Consider the following 25391-nt stretch of genomic DNA (forward strand, 5'->3'; position numbering starts at 1 on the left):
TTTGCTACCCATTTCTTGATGTCCAATTTCCTCACAAGTTTTCACATGCAGCAAAGGAAAGAAGATCAAACTGCCTGAACGTTTGATATTTGATATCCCCATGACACCAGCAAGTACTCCACAGATTCAATCAATAATTCCTTGCCTATATTTTGCTGCATGTCAACAATAGTCATTGCCCTCGCTACTATTAAATATTTATTGCTGTGAAACACTTTCATCAATTGGGGAAGACCCAAAACTCTCATTCGGTATCCTGTTCTGTTTGTTAGAGAATCAAGCTAAGAGGTTCAGGTAATACTAGGAGAGACAGAAATAAGACAGCCCATGGATCAACCAGGCATGCTGTCTGCTCAATGAAAAGTGAAGAAAAACATTGCTAACATGGCAGTTTCGAATGACCAACAACGGTATTTGTCATTTCAATTGGAGTCTACAAATAAGTTGGCATTGTTTAAAAACCACAAAGCAATTGGGCCTCTCAGCTGGCAATGATTGACTTTAATGGTGAATGATATCGATGAACGCAACGTTAGATGCTGACAAAATGAAGGGAAACTAGATTGTCTTGAGCAACTAATATGTGATTTCATTGATTATAATAGTTGCTTTCTCGTTCCGACTGCTGCAAAACCTCAACAAATGCATCCTTCAGGAGAGGGTTTGAAGCTGCAACTCTCTGAGAAGTGATGTCAAAATCTTTACCAGATCTGATGCAAAACAACAAGCATGAAAATTTTAATAAAGGCATTATATTCCCCAAAAAATCTGAGAATATTTTTATTTTTAATATCATGGACTTGATGCATGCACAAATGAAAGATTTGTGGATGTCACAAGACAATGACCAAGGCAATTTGACCTTTGATAAACACTGTTCTTGCATGCTAAAGAATAGGGTCATGGGGCTATTCCCTACTCATCTTATACCCCCCCAGTCAAGTTGTGGAAGAAAAGATATACCCCCCCAGTCAAGTTGTGGAAGAAATGATAAATAAAGTGCATCACTTAAATAAAGTGCATCACTCACGGATCATAAACAAGTCCTCCAGCTTCTTTGACAATCACAGCACCTCCTGCTACATCCCTGAGTTCAAGAGTAGATTATATCATTTATGCATCCTGCCAAAACCTGCTGAAATCAATCACAAATACGTACCATGGGCCTCCATATCCAGTTTCATAAAACAAATCAATCCTTCCACACGCAATTCCACACAGATTCAAAGCACAGGAGCCACTCATTCTAAGGGATCTCACCTGATAACAAGAGAATCAGATATGCTTTATGTACACCAACACATTTCACCAAAGCACATGGTTTCCATGGCAGATTCTGGTCATACCTTGAAAAGTAAGCTATTAATTTTGTCAGTAGTGGCATCCACAGTGGATTTGTCACGTTTTGTTCCAGCTTGATGTCACCAGAATTTAATTTGATCAGTTTTCAACATTTGTAATGAAACATAAAGAAGTAGACTTGAAGCAGAACAGAGCTTCAACAAGATTCCATATGAAGCACACCAAGAATGAACTTGAAGCACTCCTTTATAATGTATTTTTTTGCAAGTGCAGCATGGTAAAATCTAAATACATTCAGAAACCTTTGATCTGCATTTCTCAGATACATGGGAGCTTTGTGCCTAAGATTAATATTACAACATAGTAGGAAGGGGTTAAGTAGCATGCCGGCAAAATCAATTTATGGGTAAAAGAAGACTAGCCTTAGTATTGGACATAGAAGATGTCCAACACTATCTGGGATCAAAGCTGAAATCCATTGTGTTGCAAGGGCACTACCAGAAGCCTTAAGAAACGAATTCAACAAGAAACCAATTTGTAATGTATACTTTGTAAGATCAAATCATTACAAAGAATATAACATCAGTAGGTATGATTTGATCACTGGTTTAAAATGCAATTCCAACTTCTCATTTTGGTTTAAGCTACCTGAATCCTTTCAGCTAGTCATTGTCATCAATTTATTAAATTTGACTTCAAGCTCCCTTCTGTTTTTTAAGGAACTCTCAGTGACTCTGATTACAACTTTGGGCTGATAAAGACAGTACTGAAAAGCATACCTCTGTTACAAGAAGAGATTTCACAAGCTCACTTTGAGATGATACTGGCATTGAAACACGAGGATGCAGTTGCTTGAGTATCATGGAAAGATTAGCATAAAGAAAAAGTATCAGAATCTGAAGATTGATTATAGTCAACCCAGAGACACACCTTTTATGGGTTTTCCATTCAGAAAAGCACCTTTTCCATGGATGCCTGTGAAAAGCTGCATTTATAAATCAGAAATTTTTAGCAATTATTGGGACACATTTCAAGTTCTAAAACATTTTGACATATCAATCTTATAGTAACTTCGATGTCAAGCAGGCCAATATATGACAGCATATCTGAAATGAAAGCAAAACATCTAAATGAAGGCAGGTACAAATTTGATAGGCAAACTGTTTAAGATAGCCAGATACATTTTTCCCCAATATTAGAATATTGACAGGCTCAACATCACAAAGCTGACATTTACCCAAGTAAAAGACCATAAAGCTGAAAACAAGAGGTTGGTGTTCGTTTCATGCAGAAAGGTGCACTCACGTAAGGCTTACATGCAGGTTATATCAAAGTAGGTCACCTCTGCATGTTCTTCATAAAATTTCTAATCATTCAAAGTTCTAAATGGTATGTGGCCACCTGAGCTAACATGTGAACCACAAAATCTCACCTCATCCATTATTGGATTGTAAACAACACCTACTGTGGGAACTTTTCCAATCGTAAGACCAATAGAGATACACACAAAGGGGAACCTACATCCAAACATGTTGCAATACATTGAAGTGATGTACATGTATAAAAACAAGAAGAAATTGCATTCACCAAACAACATTAGAAAACAAGATTTACCCATGGACAAAGTTGGTTGTTCCATCAAGAGGATCAACAATCCAAGTTGGTTCATCAGTCAGTTCTGTAGCACCATAGGCAGCAGTAGTTTCTTCCCCAATGAGCTAAGAAACAAAAGTAAAAGAAAATTTTTACGAGTAACACAGCCATTTGCGAGGAGACAATATACCCACACAGAACTATATTCCAAGAATTCGTTAGCTACAGGTAGCGGTAAGTAGAAAAGATGAGTTAACCTTATGTGAGGGGTACTGCTGCTTGAGATGATTAAAAATGAGAGCTTCACAAGCCTTGTCAGTCTCTGTAACTAAATCCACCTGCAATTTAGAAATAAAGCAAGCAATTGTCAGTAATTACATGATATAGTCAAGTTTGTTTAATCACAAAATTTTTATCCTGGCTAAATTAACACAAATGAGTAGGAAACTTTCAAGTGCTAAATTTCTCCTCTATTTCCATGGTACTCCTGCTGCATGTTCAAGAAAATATGCTAGCCATAGAAAATCGAAGGAGCAGCATCAACAATGGCTGATTTCCTTACCAACTTGATGACCTCAACGCAGAGATCAAAACTTTGTTGCCATAAGTTTTATAAACCGGCATGCCGAATTCAATTGCCATTAGCTTTACAAACCTGGATGCTAAATTTAATTGCCATTTTAAAGCTCCCCTGGCATGTTAGAAATTGTTACAAAACTCGTCTACCCCAATGCCAAGATTAAGACTTTATTTCCATTAGCTTTACAAACTGGGATTTTAAAGCTCCCCTGTGCATGCTAGATTCATTTGCCAGTTAGATATAATCAATCACTGATATGAATTCAAGAATATTTAGCAGCATTTGATCAGCAAATTTCCTATCTTTAGAAAAAAAGAATTGCTAAGCACAGTACTGCACAAACTCATTCTACATTCAAGATCAACAAGGAAAGAAAAAAAGAAACCAAAAAAAGCACGATGGGTACCTGGCCTTTATGCTCCACATGCTTCGTCTGGTAAAATCCTTCACGGATAATCTACAAATCAGACGAGAAATGTAAATGAGACTAAATATGAGGGACCAAAAAAAAATCCAAAATTTACAATTCACCTCTCCAGCTTTCTTTGCTGCCTCAACAGCAGTTTCCAAGAACTCTGAAACAGAATCTGAAACATCCAAATAAAAACAAATAAAAATCAACATGCAAGATTCATCAAGATCCCATATTGAAAGCGAGTCAAATACATGAGAAAGAAAGTGATAAAAGATTAATGGGTTCCTACCATTTTGTGCCATGTTTATAAATTTATATGCACAAAGAAGAGAATGGCAGAGGGAGGTCGATTAGTGGTGATGATGATGAAAATGATTGAAGGCTATTTGTCTTTTTACGTATGTAAGGAAGCAGCAACCAGCCACAGAAAGGACCGTTTGGTTTCTGTTTTTTTTTCTCTTTTTATATAGCACGTTTTATGGTGAGGAATCTGCCGTTCTTTTTCTGCTTTGATTGGATTTCCAGTGTAGTAGTGTCCTGGTTGGCATAGTTTTAGTAATTGTTTGCTGGTTAGAAAATAATTTTTTTAAAAAAATATAAATTATAAAAAAGTAAATTTTAAAAAAATAAATTATTTTTTAATATTTAGTAGTATAATTAAAAATAAATTAAAAAATAATTTTTAGTATTTGATTATATTATGTATTTGATTATAATTATGAAAAATAAACTAGAAAATAACTTATTAATATTTTTTAAAAAAAGTTTATTAGAATAATAAGAAATAAATATTAAAAATTAAAAAGTTGAATAAAAATATAATTTTATAAATTATTTCAAATAAAATAAATAATAATCACAATAATAGAAATAAAATTAAAAAATTAAAAATTAAAAATTAAAATAATAATAATTAACATTTAATAAATTATTTCAAATAAAATAAGTAACAATTAAAAAAATAAGGTTCAAATTTAATCGATAAAAATTTTTAATAAAAAAATAATAAGAAAAAAACAAATAGCAATTATAAAAATAAGGATTAAAGTTAATATAAAAATTAAATTTGAAGAGATGAAATTAAATAATAAATATTTAAAACAAAATATATATAGCAAATAAAAGTTTAAAGATCAAATTTGATATAATCAACAAATAATATGATATTTCTAAATTTTTTATAATTTTTAAAAAGTATTTTCAGTCTAAATTTTTTAAAAAAACACTTTCTTGAAAACCAAGTTAAATTTTTCTTTTGAGTGAAAAATATTTTTCGTTAACTAATTTTTTTAATGACAAATAAATATAAAAAAGTTTAAAAAATAATTTTTTAAAAATTATTTTTTAAGAAACAAACATAACCTTAAAATCTGTTTATCGAGATAAAACTTGGGTTATAAATTAAAAAACAAAACCTAATTTTAAAAAAGAAAAAGTTAATAAGTTGATGGTTGAATTTTGAACTAGTTTGACTCAAGTTTATTGAATTACAAGAATTAATTTGAGTTTTTAACTAAATCAAATAAGTTCCTTTTTATTATTATTTTTTTTCAACTTGAAAGGTCTTGATCAACCTGTTAGTTTTTGAATGAATTGGATTTAAATTTACTGAGTTATCAAATCAATCAAGTTTTTAACTAGGTAAAACAATTATCTTTTTAAACCTTAGCAGCTCTAAACCCAGTCAGCAAGATCTTGACTCAACTCGGGCCTATCCCGTTTTGAAACAATGTTTCTTGCAGCAAGGTCCAGGTAAAAAATAAACTAAGTCTTTTAAAGATTTCTTTTAAGTCTTTTCAACCCTTTATTTATGGGCAAACTATAAATATACTCTTTATTTCTTGGATAGGTATCGGTCTGGTTCTTCTTTTGTGATTGTAGTGATGATACCCTAACTTATCCAAATTATGTTATTTTTTTCGCCTTTATTTATGGGCAAACTATAAATATATCCTTCATTTCTTGGATAGGTATCGGTCTGGTTTTTTTTTTTTGTGATTGTAGCGATGATACCCTAACTTATTCAAATTGTGTTATTTTTTTTGTTAATTGGATGGTGATTTGTTTTGTTAAATTAGAAGCTAATTTGTGTATTAATTTACTTCTAATTTAATCCATTTCAACCTTCTAATTATATGCACAAACATTTATGATTTAATTTCATTATTAAAAAAATAGTTATATGTTAAATGATAGAAATTTTCGAAGTCACATAATAAACATGAATGATAGTTAATTTGGTGTCACTTGCTAGGCATAAATTAAGGCAATTAAATTGGAAGGTTAAGAATGAGGAGTTTTGATATGAATTAGAAAACTTGATTTTTGCAGGCAATTTATGGGAAAATTAACATCCAATTAATGAGGAAGAGGGATTGCACAACTTCAATATTGATGAGATTAGAATGAGAAGGACCAAATTGAAACATACACAATACTTGGAGGGTGTAGTCGTAGATTTTCCAAAATGAAAACACCCCATTGTTTTATGTTCCTTTTGCATCTCCTTTTTATGACAACGAGAAGTGCTGGTAACAGTCAAAGCAGAGAACGTTCTGCTTTTAAATGGAAGTAGATGCTTGGAATATGCTTGTGCTTGCAGTGTTTGGTGATGTTCACCGGTGACTCCGCATGTCAATCAGGCCCTGAAAAGTCCCACCTGGAAGCCTCATCTTTAATGGCAGGGAAAATGACTCCTTTTAAGCTAGGAAAGAAAGGATTTTGGAACAAAGCCTAGCCTTCGTTTCTGCTTGATGCTTCCCATTATATTCTCCTCCTTAGCATGGATAAAGTAACCTACTCGGCTCAACCCAACATATTAACTAACTCGATGATTCGCTAATTCAGGATGTAGCCTGAGTTTAGTTAATGATTTTTTTTTAATATATATATACCGAAATACTATGGTTTATAGTTTTTTTTTTAAAAAAATACATCAGGATGTAGCCTGAGTTTAGTTAATGAAAATCTTTTTTCTATATATACCGAAATACTATGTTTTATAGTTTTTTTTTTTAAATAAAAGTTAAATCAACTCGAATGAATCTTACTTGATGTTGATCTTAGATCGAGTTTTATAGATAAACAAGCTGATTGCTTAGAGTGTGCTTTACTAGTAAGATTCATGTGGACAAATGGGATTATGGAAACCATAATTGTGGAAGGTTCATATTACCTTGTAGCATCTCCAGTCACCACCACCAGGGCTGGCAGGGGCAGGGGCTTTTGCAGTAAATTTTTTTACTAGCCTTTCTTTTTAATAAATTAGATTTTTAGTTTTAAAAATAAAAATTTTTAAATTTTGGTCCCCCTAAAATTTTTAAAAATAAAAAAATTTAAATTTTGGTCCCCCTAAAATTTTCTCTAATTCGCCCCCCAAACTAAAATTTCTAGCTCTGTTCCTTACCACTACTGCCATCATGATGATCTTAACGCTGGAAATAGCATAGCGATGTGCTTTTTTAGCATCCTTTAGCACATGAACATTTGCTAGCTGCTTACTCTCCTTCCATGAGATTAGGGTTGAGCCTTAGCACAGACATCTACAGCTATTAACTCCCACAGTGAAAATACTTCTAACTCCATTAGCAAAGAATACCCAAAAGTTTGGTTAATGGTAACATAGAAGTGGTGAGATCTTCTAAATGCATTAGAGTAAGTAGGAACCAGAAGTTGCAAAGGTGAAAGGTGATGCAGTTAACCTTCTAAAAATTAAAGGTTTTAAATAAGCTTGAGAATCTAACATAACTAAATAGAGATTAGATCTGAATAGACTATATAAATATAACAGATAATTTTATGGACTAATAAGGTAGGTCTAGGTACAAGAAATCATATGATCATACCAGCAGCTTAAAACAAAAATAGAAAAAGACTTTACCATTGAATCGGCTCAAGTGATTCCATCAGCAATATTCCAATAGAAGGCCACCATGTCTAACCACTGAATATCCTAAAATTAGAAATCAAGCCTGAACTAATTTTGTAATTTTTTCTAGGTATTTTTTAGATTTACTGTTTAATATAATTTTTACAAATTTCAAGTTGTTTTCTGGCCTACATATAGGTCTTGTAAACCTCAGACTTCATTAGTTCTATTTTGAAATAAATAAATTGCAAATTTAAAGTACCTATCCGCAACTCTTTTTTGTGTGTTGTTGCCGTCCTTGTAACTTTTGCCTACAAGAAAAGGGGGATGAAGAGATAGTGAAGCTAAGAGGTTGATAAAACATCAACTCCTCCTCTTACAAGATTCTTTTGCCACCCATTAAAACAAATCTTCAAAGCCAAGTATAGGATTGAACTCAATTCATGTCTTTTTATTTCTCTCCTCCCTTCGCACAAGAATATATAGTTATAACATATATTCGTTGGATACTGATATTGTCATCAGGGGCCATGAGAACTGTAAATTATGTAAAATGATTACAAGAAACCAAGCACACTCATGGCTACTCTCTAGGCTCAAGCGCAGCTATTTCTTTCACAATTTGAGCTTTGTCTGCCTCAAATTGTTCATCCTCTGCAAAAAAAAAAAAATGTCAATACATTGCCGAAGCCAGCATAATTTCACTAGACATGTATTACGTTTTTATACCTTTATCTATCTTGAAATCAGCTAACAAACGAAGAAGCTTGCTTCTATTTGCAACAAGTATGCTAACTATGTCGGGAGGTTTATTTTGGTTTGCAACAAAAAGCTGCAGTGGGGGGGGGGGGGGTTCGGGGAGGGGGGGGGGGGGGGGGCAATCAATAAGAGAGGAAAGAAGAAAAGCATATGAAGTTAAAGAATCAAAGAGGAAACATTCACAATTTCTTTCTTTAAATTGTACCTTGAAAACATGAAAGGCTTCTGTCTGGATGCTCTTACTTGATTCCTGCAAAGGAAGGTTCATCACATATAAGTTGAGTCCAATCATGTATGAGATTGGTGTTCTAGTAATCTATCCAGCACACATCACAAATGCCAGAATGATACATCAGAAATTTATTAACAATCTGACAACATGGTATGATAACAAGCAATCTAAAAGGGAACATACCCTGAGAAGATTCATAAGAATCCTCAAGTTATCCCTAGAGCTCACGTATCTCGTCATCACGACTGCATTAGAGCGATCCAGTAACATATCTCCCAACAGCTGTCACAATTAAAGAAGCCTTTTCAATAAACAGTACATTTATCAATAGTAACAATGACGCAGAACTTAATGAAGGCATTTCCCCAGGTTCAGATGCCTAGGGGGTAGCTTTCTTTGACTGATCTAAGAATATATCAAATGTTTCCCCTACCTTGATAGATTGTCGTCTTGTAATGTAATTGGCGGACTCTAGCAGCTTCGAATTAAATTCGGCAAAGAACTGAAATCCAGAATAAGGCACACAGTTGTTAAGCTCTAACCAATAATTTCAAGGATGGCAGCAACAGAAAATATAGACACACATATTTCAAATGTTACAATCCGTGTGTTTGTCATAGATATGTAACTAAAAACATGCAGTTTTAAAAAGGAAACTACAAAAAAGAGAGATAAAGCCACTCAATTCATCAGAGAACAAGGTACTAGATTCTTCTTTATGTCTGCTTTATTCAAAGCATCCTTTTCTAATCTCACCAGCAGCGGGCTTTCCCGCAACACTTTTGTCCGCCTTCAAACTCTTTTCAAGACTGGGAGGATTAGACATGCCCTATTATCCAGTGTCTATGTGTGCATTACTGATGAAATATATAAGCACATATATATATTCATATATAAGTTTTGAATTTGGGTTTTTGACAAAACCATTAGAAGTTAAAAAATTCACACAGTGATTTTATAGGGATTGAAAAGGGGTTTAGATTCTACTTTATGTATCCATCATTGCACAGCCACAATATCTTGATATTAATGCATCACTAGATAAATAAATCAGCACATCATCTTTCTCAGCCACAAGTTTTCCAACTAGAATACTTGTCTCCCTCCAAATTCTTTAAAAGAGGGCTGGTCATGCCCTGTTATCCACATTGTGTGTGGGCATAACTAAGGAAATGTATAACACAGACACGTATATATCTGTACAAGTATCCATCTAAGCAAAAGTGACAACAGAGCTTACCCAGTCATAGTTTTTAGAAAGAAATTCAGCTACTGTAGATTTATGTCTTGTCAAGAGTTCCTGCAACAAAACAATACAAATGCCTCAGATTGACACTACACCTAATAGCAAATATAAGACTGAAACTTAATAACTTCAAAAGCATGCAATGAAGACATAAAACTTCCCAAATAACAATTTGCCAGAGCATTTAAATTGAAGTTTGGGGTTTTTTAAAGTGAAATAAAATAGTGGACCCTATCAAATATGAATGTAAGGCATAAAAATGTGGGGCTGTCAGAAGCTGCAAAAGCTGAATACACTTAAATCATTTGAGTATAGTTGCGTGCAAGGATGCAGTACAATAATGAACATGTCCAACATTGTAGCATGGCAGTACAGAAGATACTCTCACAAATTCTCTAATGCAACAAGCAGAATTTTAAAGTCATTTAGTGTTAACCTTTGACAGTTGATGAAAAAAAAAAGACCACATTGTATGAAGAAAAACAAATTCAAATAGCTAAAGACAGAGGAAAGAGGGATCAAAAGAAGTGAATTATTATATCTCTGTCAATCATACTTAACCTTGAAAGTTGCAGCAGCATCTGCAGAAATGTCAAAATTCGGAAGTTGTATGTAATCAAAGAATTTCTTCACGTGTGGTGATTCCAGGACGTATCTTCCATCAAACCAGATAAATGAGTGCACAAAACATTGGCAAAACACCATTGAGAAAATTTAAAAAAAAAAAAAAACAGAAGAATGCCATTGAGAAAATTTAAAAAAAAAAAAAACAGAAGAAGGAACATAGAAGCTGATAGTTGATAAAAGCAGTTCCAAATCAACAAATTAAAATGAGTGTTCTAGATGTTGACTTCACAATAGACTTTGACATGTTTATGTAAAGATAAATGGATCATAATTTTCAGTATACAAAGTCTAAACAGACAAACAAATTCTTATGACTTTCAGGAAAAGATTACTGTCTCAATCAGAGATGATATTGATAGTTGGATATAGATTAAACCACCCAGTTGATTTTGCTTACCTTGCAACACTCTGGTGACGGATGCACTCCTTCAACATTACACCATAGTGCAAAGCCATGTCTGTGTTTTCATAACTAAAGAAGCAAAACACAAGAGTTAGAAGATGCCAAGTAGTATAGCATACAAGACAATCATTTAAAGATTTTGTAAACAGCAAAATCCTCTTGCATTATAGATATTTCAAAAATAAAAATCAGAACAGCTAAATACAACTTCCAGACATACATCTAGAAGACAGGCATCACTCGTCAAATGGATCATAAATGGAATCTTTATACAGATAATCGATGCTCAAACTAAATGGGATGTGATAATTAAGATACCAATAGCTATCCATTAGATTTCAGAAACTATGCAGCAGGTTAAAAATTTAACCCATGAACCAACTCCATAATATTCGATGACCTATTGAATGGAATCATTGTAATCTCAACCCCCAACACTCTCCAGGGTTAATGGCTTACCCTGCTATCAAAATATCTAAAAGATCTGTATTTTTCTCCAAGTAGTCTGATGCAATCAATCTTGAATTAACTTGTTGCCTTTGTAGATTTGCAACAACCTGAGTGGCATCTTTTCGGGTCTGCAAAAGGAAACATCTTCATGCTAAATGACACAGTTAAGGGTAAATTCCATCCAGTTGGGAATTTAATCCAACAGATTCACCCAGGCAAGCATAAAGCACAAGTGTCACTAAACCAAACCATTATGAAAGAACAAGGAAAAAGAACACTATCACCTCATAAATCTGATAGCTAATTCAAGATAACAATCTACATAGCTCTCAACAATAATCCTGTGAGTGCTTACCTCTAAGTTCAATTTTGGAAGACAGATTATCAAAAGACGAAGCGTGTTCTCTCTGAAGAACTCCTGAGTCAATTGTGCACACGCTTCTGACACTGGTTCAGATTCACTATTGCCATAAAGAATTGACTTTAACTCCCTGGTATTTTTAGCTAATTCTGCCATCTGTGTTAGAATATATAACTGTAAATATCAGATTCCACAAATAAAATGCTCAAATGTCCCAGTAGCCCTACTAAAGATAATAACTTACCAAAACAAGAAACACAAGCAAGAAATTATATGACGAACCTGATGCATGTTCATCACACTCTTATACCTACACTCACCAAATTCAGTAGGGCTATTCCTCTACCGTGAACAAACAAGTTGAAACAAATCAATGACAAATATAGCACCATAGATCAGACCTCATTCGCAAACCTACAATCAAAGTTTCCACTTTGAATCCCTCGACAGATAAAGCCATTAAGAAGTTAAAATCTTTACACTGAACTCACTGCCATGAAATCAAAATCCTCTCATAACACACCCACCCAGCCACGCTGAAGTTAAACTTAATCAGCAAAAGAACCCCATCGCAATCAAATAAGCACTTATTTAGGTAAAGATCACAGCATATCATAACATACCCTAATCTAAAATCAAATCTTCCATCAAAAACCATCACTTAAACATCTTCACGTTTTTCACAAAGTTTCAAACTTTCGCATCCAAAACAGAAAAATAAAAACAACACTGATCCCAAAACAATCTCAGATCAATCAAAACCCACCCAATTCAGAGAAAAAACAAACACAAACACTTAAAATTATACAGAAATGAATAAAGATAATGCCAACCTTCTCTTCTCGTTTTGGATCAGACAAAGAAGATGAACCCCGATCAACATAGATTAAAAGATCGCGAGTCTGTCTAAAAACATCGACAGGAGTCCTCGGCTTTGACTTGAAAAGTCCCTTCATCCTATTCGAATCACCCACTAACTGTCCCGATTTCGAACTCAACAGCCCTGAATGTCTCTTTGTCGCTACTGCTGCTGCCGCTGCAGGAGATTGTGGTGGTGGAGAGAATTTCTTCACCACTACCTCCTCCCGTGCTGCTGCAGCAGCTCGTTTTGACACGCAGACTCCTATCTTTCCTCCCTTTATAAACCCCACAAAACACAAGAAAGTGATTGCTTTCTATCTACTAAAAGGGTTCACGTTTTACTTATTTTTAGCCACCAATTTTGCTTTTGGATTATTGAGTTCTTATGGGATTTGATTTTTACGAGAGAGGAAAATGGGTGCTTGATTTTGTTTGTGTTAAATCCGACGGTTCTGTTTCTTTTTTTGGGCCTTACATAGACGGACTGGTAGTCGACACAAACGGCTACACTACAGTAAGTAACTGAGGTAGAAGTGGAAAACGTTGTCCTAAAGGGTTAGATTATGTTTCAAGGATAAGATTCATTTCTTCATAGTTTTTTTTTTATTAGATGGAGTAATTCAGATTAATTTAGATTAAATTAATTTTTTTATTTTATAAAAATTAAAAATAATTAAATTTTTATTGAGTCTCACTAAATCAATTTCCTTTTTATTTTTATTAAAATTCAACTTAATCTAGATCATAGATTAACCTACCATGTGGAGTTTTAAAGCATTGCCTAGAACTAGCTAGTTTGATTAAATTTATTTACAAAGGTTTTGATCCTGAAACATATACAGTGAAAATATATTTAGATATAAATAGGTGTAAAATGCGTAATATCTTTTAGAAATATGATCATTCTAAGAATTTAAAATTTTAATTTAATTTCAATATAAATAATTGAATTAAAAAAATCTTTGGACAACGATATATAGAGTTTCATTTCTCAACAATTAGTAGTATCTCTAAAGTATATTTCTTCCCCATTCTACGAGTGGAAGGGAAAATATACAGACTACTATCAAAGCAGTTAAAAGTGAGATTTAATATGTCCATGTAAATTATATCTCCTATCTCTATAAATATGAAGGAACTTAGCTAATTCTATCTACACAATCGTTGTTCAAGAAAAAAACTATTGTATTTTTCAGGTGAATATATATTTTAACTAGGAATATTATAAAAAATTATATAAATTATATCTTAAAATTTCATTTAATTATTAAGATTTTTAGATTTAAATAATTTTTTAATATAATATTAAAGTCTTGGTCTTATTAATTGATAAGTTTATATATTAATTTTTAACAATATAATATTTTAATTCTAATAACTATTTTTCATTTTTTAACAGTAGTTATTGATATATATGATTGATATTTTTCTTTGATGAAACTTATAATTAATATTATATATAATCCAATAATAAAGAATTAATTTATTTTTTAACCAAAAGCATCTCGATGCAAAAACTCTTAAATTGTAAAATAATGTTTCCAATAAGAAAATATCAAGCAATTAATTAATTTTAAGATTGGGATATATAGGGAAGATCTATCTCTTTTGGAATGGACCAAAATGCATTAGAAAGCTCAAGTTAAGATTCTGAGTTTAGCTGCTAATTGGGTTAAACGTATACCTCATTTAATTAAAAATTTAATCAAAATAAAATCATTTTATATTATTTTTTTGTAATTTTTTCAGAGTTAATCCAATCTCTTATCTTAAATCGATCCTTGGTTGAGTTTTACAACGACGGATTTCACAAGACATCTCTCCTGGTTCAATGCCTTCCCAATGCCGCATCCTCACATGCAATTTTTTTTATTTTTGACTTCGAGTCATTTCCACTCATTCTCGCAATAATTTTCAGCCGTCCAATGTCGCAAAAGTTCCTTCTACACGGTTTCAGAAGCTATCATATAAGGATAGTATTCAGTTTCGTTAACTCTTTCTTTTTTATTTTTTCTTTTTTTTTTATAGCTTTTTTCTTTTCTTTTTTTTTTTATTTTTATACCATTATCCTCTCTCTGTTGTTTTTTTTTTTTTTTGGAGACGTTAAAGACTTAATATTGGTGTGTACTTCCATTCACCGAGGCAATGGAAATCTTGAAGTCTTAATAAATTTTCCTTCTTATTGAAAGTCAAATTCAAAGAAAAACTGTTCATAATTGTCTCATGTGAATGACATATTGGGATTATATATGGAAAGTTCTGCAAAATGGGTGCTAGATATATTCTGAAACTCATTAAAAAGAGAGATATAATAGGAACCAATAAAAAAAAGAATTTTAAAATAAATTGGGAATTGTTATGGACAATTAACATATATACATGAAGGTGCTATTTTTAAAAAACTCCCAAGTTTATAAAATCAACGAGCATTGATTTATTTCTATTTTCTAAGATTTCTCACGGTTTAATTTCTTTCCAAAATCTTGTCCTTCCTCCATGTTCACCAAAAGCAAACACACCCTATTAATACCACACCAGAGCCATTCCCTCTCATTCATTCTTCGCAATTCCTTCAAGTTCTTGAAACGACAAAAACGTTACTATGAAACGACAAACACCAGCCCTCTCCCTCCTCTTCATCGCCATAACTATGGTGGTGGTTGATGTAACGCTGGCAGACGGATGGATTCCAATAAAGAACTTGGAAAACAATCACGTGGTAAAGATTGCAGAGTTCGCTGTAAAAGAACATAACAGGCAAGCTGGATCCGAGTTGAGGCTTTATAGTATCCAAAAAGGGGAATTGCAGGTCAAAGAAGGCACGGATTATCGGCTTCTTTTGGCAGTGATAGGGGCTGGTAGACTGTATGAGGCTGTTGTGCATGAGACTTATGATTATTCGACGGTTCTAATATCTTTTGTGCCTTTAAAGGGTTAAGGGGGAAAAAAAAGTAATAAATGTGGTGAATTAAATATAATAAAAGCTGGTTTGGTGTGTTTTTGAATATGAAATGTCTTCTTTTCGTTATACGTGTCGTCATTTTAATTTTTTTTATTATTTATTCTGGATTCTTCATAAAAAAATCATTTGATATATAGTATATGTATTTTTCTTTTATTTTATTTTGCAGTTCAACCTTCTTTTTTTAAGTATTTTTTAAATTTCTTTGGAAAGATATTAAATTGATATTCTAAATATTTTTTAATAATTTTAATGTATTAGTATTAAAAATTAAAAAATATTATTTTAATTTAAAAAATATTTTCTCTAAAATATTATGCACCGTGTCGTCAGATGCACTAAATACATGGAGGTTTAGAATAATATGAAACAACTAAAAAAGTGTTCCCAAAACCACAGAAATCATGGCCTTTTTATTTTGAGTCGAGCTTTCTATATGTTTTAACAAGGTCTTGGGTGAGGCCAATATTGCCACACTTTCCATTGATACTGCTATTGACATCCTTTGTGCCATATTCATCACGATGTTGGTCCAGATAGAATTATATATAAAATACCAAAAATTCATCTGGTTGGAAGGATTCAAAGTCCACTTCTATCATTATGCGACAATAATCATTTTAAAAATCTCAATTAAAAAATGTTTAAGGCAAATAGATTCAAGATGAGGATCAATTTGGGTATTTACTTATATCAAATCAGAAGAATCGAATTAAGTATTTATTGATGGAAAACTAAAAAAATATCAACATCAATATCAACATTGATCGAAGCTGGAACAAAAAATATTATAGATAAATCATTGATAATATAATACAATAACCTATAATAATTTAAAATAAAACTAGTAATGCAATCTATATAAAGTATGACACTTTAGAGTTGAACCAATCCTTTTCATTTGAAGAACAATTAAAATTTTTAATGATTATAATATTAGATAACAACTTTTTAAATAAAATATTTTTTTCTAGGAATAAAATATTAGTTATCTTTTTTTATTTTATAGATCACTGCTATATTCGGTGTGACATTCAATAATGGTATCATAATTTTTTTAAGTTGAATAATTATTTTTTTATTCAAAAAAGATATTGGTGCATCCTCTTCACACATTAGTGCACGGAAGACACCCACATTTTTTAGATGGTGCATAAGATGCCTTTCCATAGCCATCCCTTATCTTTTTATTGTATAGCTTAAAGTGTCATTGCATCATCTTCATCTTGGTGCGACGTCTGACAATGGTTGATGAACAATTTATAACTAGTGATTATTTTTTTTTCTAATGTAAAAAATATATGTTGGTCCTTTTTATTTTTGTATTTCAAATTTAATCTTTATTATTTTGATTTTTTATCTTAGCTCTTTAAAAAGGTTTTGTTTTTTTTTTCTCAATTTCACCATTTAATTATAATTTTTCATATACTATTTTTTTAATTTTTTTATCCTTATTCTTTATTTTTCTATTTTTTCTTGGTTTTTTTGTTAAAGTTTTATTGGTTTTGATTTTGTATGTCAATTAGAGTTTATGGAGTATTATTTTTCTAATTTGACCATCATTATTTTAATTTTCTTTCCTTTGTTAAATTTATTTTTATTTTCAATTTAATCCTCCAATCAAAAATTTTTTGTTGCCCTTTAATTTATTTTTCATTTTGATTTTCACCCTCTTTCTTTTAATTATAATTTATTTTGTTAGATCCTTTTGCGTAACTAATTTTTTATTAGTTTTATCCTTTGATATTTAATTTGTTGGGGATAAAGCTTTAAAGTTTTTTTTTTCTATTTGTAATGCTTTCAGTTCATAAACCTGAATCATAGGTTTGAAAAATTAATATAAGTTAATATTCTTTATTTTGATTTTTTTTTTCATTTCATATTTGACCTTATTTTTTATGAAAAAAAGGATTGGTATTGTGGTTATCTTCAATTTGTTTTTATCGGGTTATCCTGGACTCATGGTTTAGGCTAGTAGTTTTGCAAACTTTTTTTTAATAGAAGTTTTTTTAATTATTTTATGTGTATTTAATTTTTAAAGATATTATTCTAATTTATTTATATTTTTTATTTTATACATATGAACTTTATTTTTTAAAATAAAAATAAAAATAAAAAATAATATTTTTAATATGTGAAGTCTTGCAAATATTTTTTTTATTTTATTCAATTAGTTTCATATGTGTTTATTTATATTATCATTTAATTTCATAAAAACACAAATTTTGAAAAACAAATTCAATACACAATCATTAAATGTTTTATATTGTAATACCAAATATTTTGGTATGTGTGTGTATATATATATATTTCTCTAGTTTTTTATTTTTATTTTTAGTTATTATTAATGATTTATTTATTTATTTATTTACATAGACAAATATCAGTTTATTTAATTAGATACTTCCACAAATTTTTTAATTTACATTTAAAATTTTTTAATTAAAAAACATTTTAAAAAAGCCTACATGTTAAAGTTTTTTTTTTAAATTAATATATAACCCATGTCGAATCACAGGTGAAATAGCTTGTATGTATATATCATTATCATGTCAAATTTCTAAAAAAAAAAAAAACTGAAATTAATACATTAAACTTGAGGGTACATTTTCTCAACCTTTTAATTAAAACTACGTCATGCCCTTCGAATCTTCCCCAGGTTTCTCATCAACAAATGCCTCGTACTTGTTATTAACTCCTCTTTTTTATCTTTTTTTTTTTCTCTTATTTGATCCAGATCATTGAATTTAAAATTATTATTAAATTTTGAACATGATATTATGGAATACAATATTATTAAACTTTTATTATAACTATCATTGATGTCTCCAATTTCTCAAAAACACATAATTGTTCACCACATTAGATTTCATATTTTTTTTCTTAACCTTTTAAAGGCACAAACAGAATCAGAGCCTTCAAATCCCCCGAAACGTCCACATCAGCTTCATACTGTTCATCAGCTTTTCCTCCTTTCACTGTCAAAACAAGCTGATAATTCTTGTTATCACCTGCATATCTTTCAAGTCCTTTAACGATACTATCAAGCTCCAAATTAGAGCTGGCTTGCTTGTTATGCTCTGCAATGGCGAACTCTGCAATCTCTATAGTTTGCTTGTCATTCAAGTTCTTTATTGGAGTCCATCCACCAGCCGAAAACGCGTCAACCACCGCCAGAGTTATGGCGATGAAGAGGAGGGAGAAGGAGAGGGCTAGTGTTTGTCGTTTCATTCTAGCGTTTTTGCTATTTCAACGATTTGAAAGAATGGCGTTGAATGATTGAGAGGGAATGGTTTCGTTTTATAGAGGGTAATAAGATTTTTGAAAGGAAAAAAATGAATTAATTTTCCTTGTGATATGGATTTTTGAAAGGAAAGGGATTGATGTTCCTTCATAAACATGTTGATAACCTTATAATCTTCCACAAGGATAAGATTCTTGGAAGAAAGTCCACAGAAAATCTAGCAAAATGGAAATGAGTTAATGTTCCTTGATACACATGTTATTAAAAAGTCAATCGGCGGAAATGATACTTCATACTTTATGTATATTTAAATCTTTTATCTTCGCAATCATGTCTTGAAATTGCAATTTCATCCCAACTCAATAAATACTCAATGGATGTTTGTCCAAGTCTGTCATAATGAGTTTGGAAAAATATAAATATTACCTTCGATTTTTTGAAATATATATATTTTTTAATTTATTTTTTCAAACCATTAAAAATAATAACAATATCTTCATCTAAATTTTTTTCTTATTTATTTTTTTAAAAAATAATTATTAAAATATCATTAATTAAATAATACTCTAAAAGGAGTGAGAAAAATACTAAAACCTTCCCCAGGCCTTTCACTTTCCAATATTATAGAACACTTCACCTTATTATTATATTATAAATTGTTTTTTTTTCAATGATTTTTTTATTTAATTTATTAATATTAAAATTTTTTATTTAATTATCATATTTTTATGATATAAATTTTGGGTTTGATTAGTTAATGTAATTTTACGAGTTAATCTAAATTTTTTTTTAAAGGTGCGGGGAAAGTATTGAAGCTTTCCCGTGCCTTTCACTTTCCTCTTATTAATATATTATAGTATTATAATTATTATATTATATTATAGAACTGTTTTTTTTTTAATTTTTTTAATGATTTTTTTGTTTGATTTAGTTTATTAATATTAAAAAAAATTATTTAGTTATTAAACTTACATGATACGAATCCCAGATTGGATAGCTTAACCTGATTTGACAAGTTAACCTGGATTTTTTTCATTAGTTTTTTTTGTTTGGTTTAGTTTAGTTTATTAATGTTAAATTTTTTTCTATTTATTTATCAAACTTTCATGACACATATCTTAAACCTAACAAGTTAACTTGGTTTGATGGGCTAACCTAGTTAATTTCGGGTAAACCTGTTAATTTTTTTTTTCTATTTAGTTATCAAACTTTCATGATGCAAATCCCAAGTTTAATGGGTTAACCTGATTTGAAAGTTTAATCCAGTTAATTCTGATTTTTTTCTTTTTCTTCGTTAGTTTTTTTCTTCCTATTGGTTTTTTTTCTTTGTTTAATTATTAGTTTATTTTTTTGTCTATAATTTCTTAATATTAATTTTTTTCTATTCAATTAGTAGGCTTTCATAACACGAATCCTGGGTTTGATGGTTTAACCCAATTGATTTAGATTTTTTTTTCTTTTTCTTCAATTGTTTTTTTCTTCCTGTATGGTTTTTTCTCTTTGCTTTTTTTTTAATTAATCTTTTTTTAATTAATCTTTTTTTAATTTAGTTCATTAATATTAAATTTTTTTTCCATTTAGTTATCACACTTTCATGACATGAATCCTAAATTTGACAGGTTAATCTAATTTAGCAAGTTAACTTAGCTGATTCAATTTTTTTTTTCTCATTAGTTTTTTTCCATCCGATTTTATCTTTTAATATTGTATGTAGTCTACAGTGAAAATGTTGATACCTTTAATTTTTTTTTCTTTTTATGACTTTTACTGTAGACTGTATAGTGTAGTCCATGGTGAAAAGTATGATATTTTTTTTTAATTAATTTTTTTATTTAGTTTGTTGATATTAAATATTTTTCTATTTAGTTATCAAACTTTTATGACATGGATCTTAGGTGTGATGGGTTAACTCAGTTAATTTAGATTATTTTTTCTTCTTCTTCAGTAGTTTTTTTTTCTTGTAAGTTTTTTTCTGTTATTTTTTTCTTTTGAATTAATATTTTTTTTTATTGAGTTCATTGATATAATTTTTTTCTATTTGGTTTTTGGTTGATGTCTTTTTTTCAATTTAGTTCATTAATTAAAGAATTTGTTTTTTATTTTTATTTTTATGCCTTTAATTGTGGATTGTAAAGTACAATCTACAATGAAAAAACTGATGTCTTTTGTTTGTCTTATTTTTTTTTAAGTAATTTTTTTATTCAGTTATCAAACTTTCATGACACAGATTCCAGGTTTGACGAGCTAGCCCAATTAATTATGGGTAATCCATCAATGTTTTTTCTATTTAGTTATCTTTAAAGGGTTAACTTAATTAATTCAATTTTTTTTCATTATTTTTTTCTTTCTATTAGTTTTTTTTCTTTTTTTTTCTATTTAATTAATTTATTTAATTATATATTTTTATGACACATCCTTACAGCCAGATTTACATCTAAGGTTATTGAATATGGTATTACAGTCACATCCACTTAAATTTGGGTCATATAAGTTTAATATTATTATTAATATTATAAATATTATTTCTAGATTAGGTGCTATAGCCAAATTCAAAACACACAAGACATCTCTCCTGGTTCAATGCCTTCCCAATGCCGCATCCTCACATGCAATTTTTTTTATTTTTGACTTCGAGTCATTTCCACTCATTCTCGCAATAATTTTCAGCCGTCCAATGTCGCAAAAGTTCCTTCTACACGGTTTCAGAAGCTATCATATAAGGATAGTATTCAGTTTCGTTAACTCTTTCTTTTTTCTTTTCTTTTTTTTTTTATTTTTATACCATTATCCTCTCTCTGTTGTTTTTTTTTTTTTTTGGAGACGTTAAAGACTTAATATTGGTGTGTACTTCCATTCACCGAGGCAATGGAAATCTTGAAGTCTTAATAAATTTTCCTTCTTATTGAAAGTCAAATTCAAAGAAAAACTGTTCATAATTGTCTCATGTGAATGACATATTGGGATTATATATGGAAAGTTCTGCAAAATGGGTGCTAGATATATTCTGAAACTCATTAAAAAGAGAGATATAATAGGAACCAATAAAAAAAAGAATTTTAAAATAAATTGGGAATTGTTATGGACAATTAACATATATACATGAAGGTGCTATTTTTAAAAAACTCCCAAGTTTATAAAATCAACGAGCATTGATTTATTTCTATTTTCTAAGATTTCTCACGGTTTAATTTCTTTCCAAAATCTTGTCCTTCCTCCATGTTCACCAAAAGCAAACACACCCTATTAATACCATACCACAGCCATTCCCTCTCATTCATTCTTCGCAATTCCTTCAAATTCTTGAAACGACAAACACCAGCCCTCTCCCTCCTCTTCATCGCCATAACTATGGTGGTGGTTGATGTAACGCTGGCAGACGGATGGATTCCAATAAAGAACTTGGAAAACAATCACGTGGTAAAGATTGCAGAGTTCGCTGTAAAAGAACATAACAGGCAAGCTGGATCCGAGTTGAGGCTTTATAGTATCCAAAAAGGGGAATTGCAGGTCAAAGAAGGCACGGATTATCGGCTTCTTTTGGCAGTGATAGGGGCTGGTAGACTGTATGAGGCTGTTGTGCATGAGACTTATGATTATTCGACGGTTCTAATATCTTTTGTGCCTTTAAAGGGTTAAGGGGGAAAAAAAAGTAATAAATGTGGTGAATTAAATATAATAAAAGCTGGTTTGGTGTGTTTTTGAATATGAAATGTCTTCTTTTCGTTATACGTGTCGTCATTTTAATTTTTTTTATTATTTATTCTGGATTCTTCATAAAAAAATCATTTGATATATAGTATATGTATTTTTCTTTTATTTTATTTTGCAGTTCAACCCGTTTTTTTAAGTATTTTTTTAAATTTCTTTGGAAAGATATTAAATTGATATTCTAAATATTTTTTAATAATTTTAATGTATTAGTATTAAAAATTAAAAAATATTTTCTCAAAAATGTTATGCACCGAATCATCAGATGCACTAAATACATAGAGGTTTAGAATAATATGAAACAACTAAAAAAGTGTTCCCAAAACCACATAAATCATGGCCTTTTTATTTTGAGTTGAGCTTTCTATATGTTTTAACAGGGTCTTGGGTGAGGCCAATATTACCACTCTTTCCATGATACTGCTGTTGGCATCCTTTGTGCCATATTCATCACGACGTTGGTCCAGATAGAATTATATATAAAATACCAAAAATTCATCTGGTTGGAAGGATTCAAAGTCCACTTCTATCATTATGCGACAATAATCATTTTAAAAATCTCAATTAAAAAATGTTTAAGGCAAATAGATTCAAGATGAGGATCAATTTGGGTATTTACTTATATCAAATCAGAAGAATCGAATTAAGTATTTATTGATGGAAGACTAAAAAAATATCAACATCAACATTTATTAACGCATTAACGCTGGAGTAAAAAATATTATAGACAAATCATTGATAATCTAATACAATAACCTATAATAATTTAAAACAAAATTAGCAATGCAATCTATCTAAAGTATGACACTTTAGGGTTGAACCAATTCTTTCCTTTTGAAAAACAATTAAAATTTTTAATGATTATAATACTAAGTAGGTAGCAACTTTTTAAATAAAATATTTTCCTCTAAGAATAAAATATTAGATATTTTCTTTTATTTTATAGGTCACTGCTGTATTAGGTGTGACATTCATTAATGGTATCATGATCTTTTTAAATTAAATAATTATTTTTTTATTCAAAAAAGATATTGGTGCATCCTCTTCACACATTAGTGCATTGAAGACACCCATATTTTTTAGATGATACATAGAATGCCTTTCAGTAGCCATACCTGATCTTTTATTGTATAGCTTAAAGTGTTATTGCATCATCTTTATCTTGGTGTGACGTCTGACAATGGTTGATGGACAATTTATAACTAGTGGTCATTTTTTTTTCCTTCTAATGTAAAAGGTACATGTTGGTCCTTTTTATTTTTGTATTTCAAATTTAATCCTTATTAAAAAGTCAATCAGCGGAAATGATACTTCATACTTTATGTATATTTAAATCTTTTATCTTCGCAATCATGTCTTGAAATTGCAATTTCATCCCAACTCAATAAATACTCAATGGATGTTTGTCCAAGTCTGTCATAATGAGTTTGGAAAAATATAAATATTACCTTGGATTTTTAAAAAAATATATATTTTTTAATTTATTTTTTCAAGCCATTAAAAATAATAAGAACATCTTCTTCATCTAAATTTTATTTATTTATTTATTTATTTTAAAAATAATCATTAAGATATCATTAATTAAATAATACTCTAAAAGAACATGGAAAAAACATTGTAACCTTTCCCATGCCTTTCACTTTCCAATATTATAGAACACTTCGCCTTATTAATATATTATATTATATTATTATTATATTATATTATAGAACTGTCTTTTTCTTTTTTTCTTTTTTTTAAATTTTTTCAATAATTTTTTTGTTTGATTTAATTTATTAATATTTAATTTTTTTTATTTAGTTATTGGATTTTCATGATACGAATCTCGGATTTGATAGCTTAACCTGATTTGACAAGTGAACTTGGATTTTTTTTTCATTAGTTTTTTTTGTTTGGTTTAGTTTAGTTTGTTAATGTTAAATTTCTTTCTATTTAATTATCAGACTTTCATGACACGTATCCTAAGCCTGACGAGTTAACTTGGTTTGATGAGTTAACCCAGTTAATTCCGGGTAAACTCGTCAATTTTTTTTCTATTTAGTTATCAAACTTTCATGACGTAAATCCTAAGTTTGATGGGTTAACCTGGTTTGAAAGGTTAATCCAATTAATTCAATTTTTTTTTCTTTTTCTTCGTTAGTTTTTTTCTTCCTATTGGTTTTTTTTCTTTGTTTAATTATTAGTTTATTTTTTTCGTCTATAGTTTCTTAATATTACATTTTTTCTATTCAATTATTAGGATTTCATAACACGAATCCCAGGTTTGATGGTTTAACCCAATTGATTTAGATTTTTTTCTTTTTCTTCAATATTTTTTTTCTTCCTGTATGGTTTTTTCTCTTTGTTTTTTTTTTATTTTTAATTAATCTTTTTTTTTAATTTAGTTCATTAATATTAAATCTTTTTTCCATTTAGTTATCAGACTTTCATGACATGAATCCCAAGTTTGACAGGTTAACCTAATTTAGTGAGTTAACTTAGCTGATTCAGTTTTTTTTCTCTCATTAGTTTTTTTCTTTCCGATTTCATCTTTTAATATTGCATGCAGTCTACAGTAAAAAGGCTGATACTTTTAATTTTTTATTTTCTTTTTATACCTTTCACTGTGGACTGTATAGTGTAGTCCATAGTGAAAAGGATGATACCTTCTTTTTTTAATTAAGTTTTTTATTTAGTTTGTTAATATTAAATATTTTTCTATTTAGTTATCAAATTTTTATGACATGGATCTTAGGTTTGATGGGTTAACCCAGTTAATTTAGATGATTTTTTCTTCTTCT

The 25391-nt window shown here is 30.0% G+C and overlaps 4 protein-coding genes across 4 annotated transcripts; 1 reads left to right on the plus strand and 3 right to left on the minus strand.

Moving 5' to 3' along the window:
* Window positions 1–308: 308 nt before the first annotated feature.
* LOC105114198 (inositol-phosphate phosphatase-like) lies at window positions 309–4406 on the minus strand. The gene is made up of 12 exons (XM_011010673.1): window positions 4180–4406; window positions 4007–4062; window positions 3882–3932; window positions 3153–3233; window positions 2917–3020; window positions 2735–2819; window positions 2233–2287; window positions 2082–2125; window positions 1347–1415; window positions 1160–1260; window positions 1031–1087; window positions 309–710 (listed from the first exon to the last, which is right to left on the minus strand). Exons 1-12 carry the CDS (start codon window positions 4190–4192, stop codon window positions 590–592), a joined length of 837 nt encoding a protein of 278 aa, XP_011008975.1. The 5' UTR covers window positions 4193–4406; the 3' UTR covers window positions 309–589.
* A 3779-nt stretch (window positions 4407–8185) lies between these two features.
* Window positions 8186–13160, minus strand: LOC105114199 (putative MO25-like protein At5g47540). Its single transcript, XM_011010674.1, has 11 exons — window positions 12670–13160; window positions 11831–11992; window positions 11485–11603; window positions 11020–11094; window positions 10557–10650; window positions 9990–10049; window positions 9183–9251; window positions 8933–9031; window positions 8723–8767; window positions 8488–8590; window positions 8186–8412 (listed from the first exon to the last, which is right to left on the minus strand). Exons 1-11 carry the CDS (start codon window positions 12790–12792, stop codon window positions 8342–8344), a joined length of 1020 nt encoding a protein of 339 aa, XP_011008976.1. The 5' UTR covers window positions 12793–13160; the 3' UTR covers window positions 8186–8341.
* Window positions 13161–15299: 2139 nt separating this feature from the next.
* Window positions 15300–15635, plus strand: LOC105114209 (cysteine proteinase inhibitor 1-like). Its single transcript, XM_011010693.1, has one exon. The coding sequence runs from the start codon at window positions 15300–15302 to the stop codon at window positions 15633–15635; it is 336 nt and encodes a 111-aa protein (XP_011008995.1).
* Window positions 15636–18542: 2907 nt separating this feature from the next.
* LOC105114210 (cysteine proteinase inhibitor 1-like) lies at window positions 18543–18890 on the minus strand. Its single transcript, XM_011010695.1, has one exon. The coding sequence runs from the start codon at window positions 18888–18890 to the stop codon at window positions 18543–18545; it is 348 nt and encodes a 115-aa protein (XP_011008997.1).
* Between the last annotated feature and the right edge of the window lie 6501 nt (window positions 18891–25391).

The sequence above is a fragment of the Populus euphratica genome, unplaced genomic scaffold (assembly GCF_000495115.2).
Source record: "Populus euphratica unplaced genomic scaffold, PopEup_1.0 scaffold708.1, whole genome shotgun sequence".
NCBI lineage: Eukaryota > Viridiplantae > Streptophyta > Magnoliopsida > Malpighiales > Salicaceae > Populus > Populus euphratica.

What these genes read in the sequence shown, in the direction of transcription:
- LOC105114198 (XM_011010673.1), bottom strand. An exon ending in CAGCAAAGAAAGCTGGAGAG is followed by an intron (nt 3,933 to 4,006) that starts GTGAATTGTAAA and finishes TCTGATTTGTAG; the next exon opens with ATTATCCGTGAAGGATTTTA. An exon ending in GAATGGAAAACCCATAAAAG is followed by an intron (nt 2,126 to 2,232) that starts GTGTGTCTCTGG and finishes TTTCAATGCCAG; the next exon opens with TATCATCTCAAAGTGAGCTT.
- LOC105114210 (XM_011010695.1), bottom strand. Translation starts at nt 18,890, where the DNA reads ATGAAACGACAAACACTAGCCCTCTCCTTCTCCCTCCTCTTCATCGCC.
- LOC105114199 (XM_011010674.1), bottom strand. Translation starts at nt 12,792, where the DNA reads ATGAAGGGACTTTTCAAGTCAAAGCCGAGGACTCCTGTCGATGTTTTT. An exon ending in CGTCACCAGAGTGTTGCAAG is followed by an intron (nt 10,651 to 11,019) that starts GTAAGCAAAATC and finishes GTTTGATGGAAG; the next exon opens with ATACGTCCTGGAATCACCAC. An exon ending in AAGCCTTTCATGTTTTCAAG is followed by an intron (nt 8,591 to 8,722) that starts GTACAATTTAAA and finishes CCCCCACTGCAG; the next exon opens with CTTTTTGTTGCAAACCAAAA.
- LOC105114209 (XM_011010693.1), top strand. Translation starts at nt 15,300, where the DNA reads ATGAAACGACAAACACCAGCCCTCTCCCTCCTCTTCATCGCCATAACT.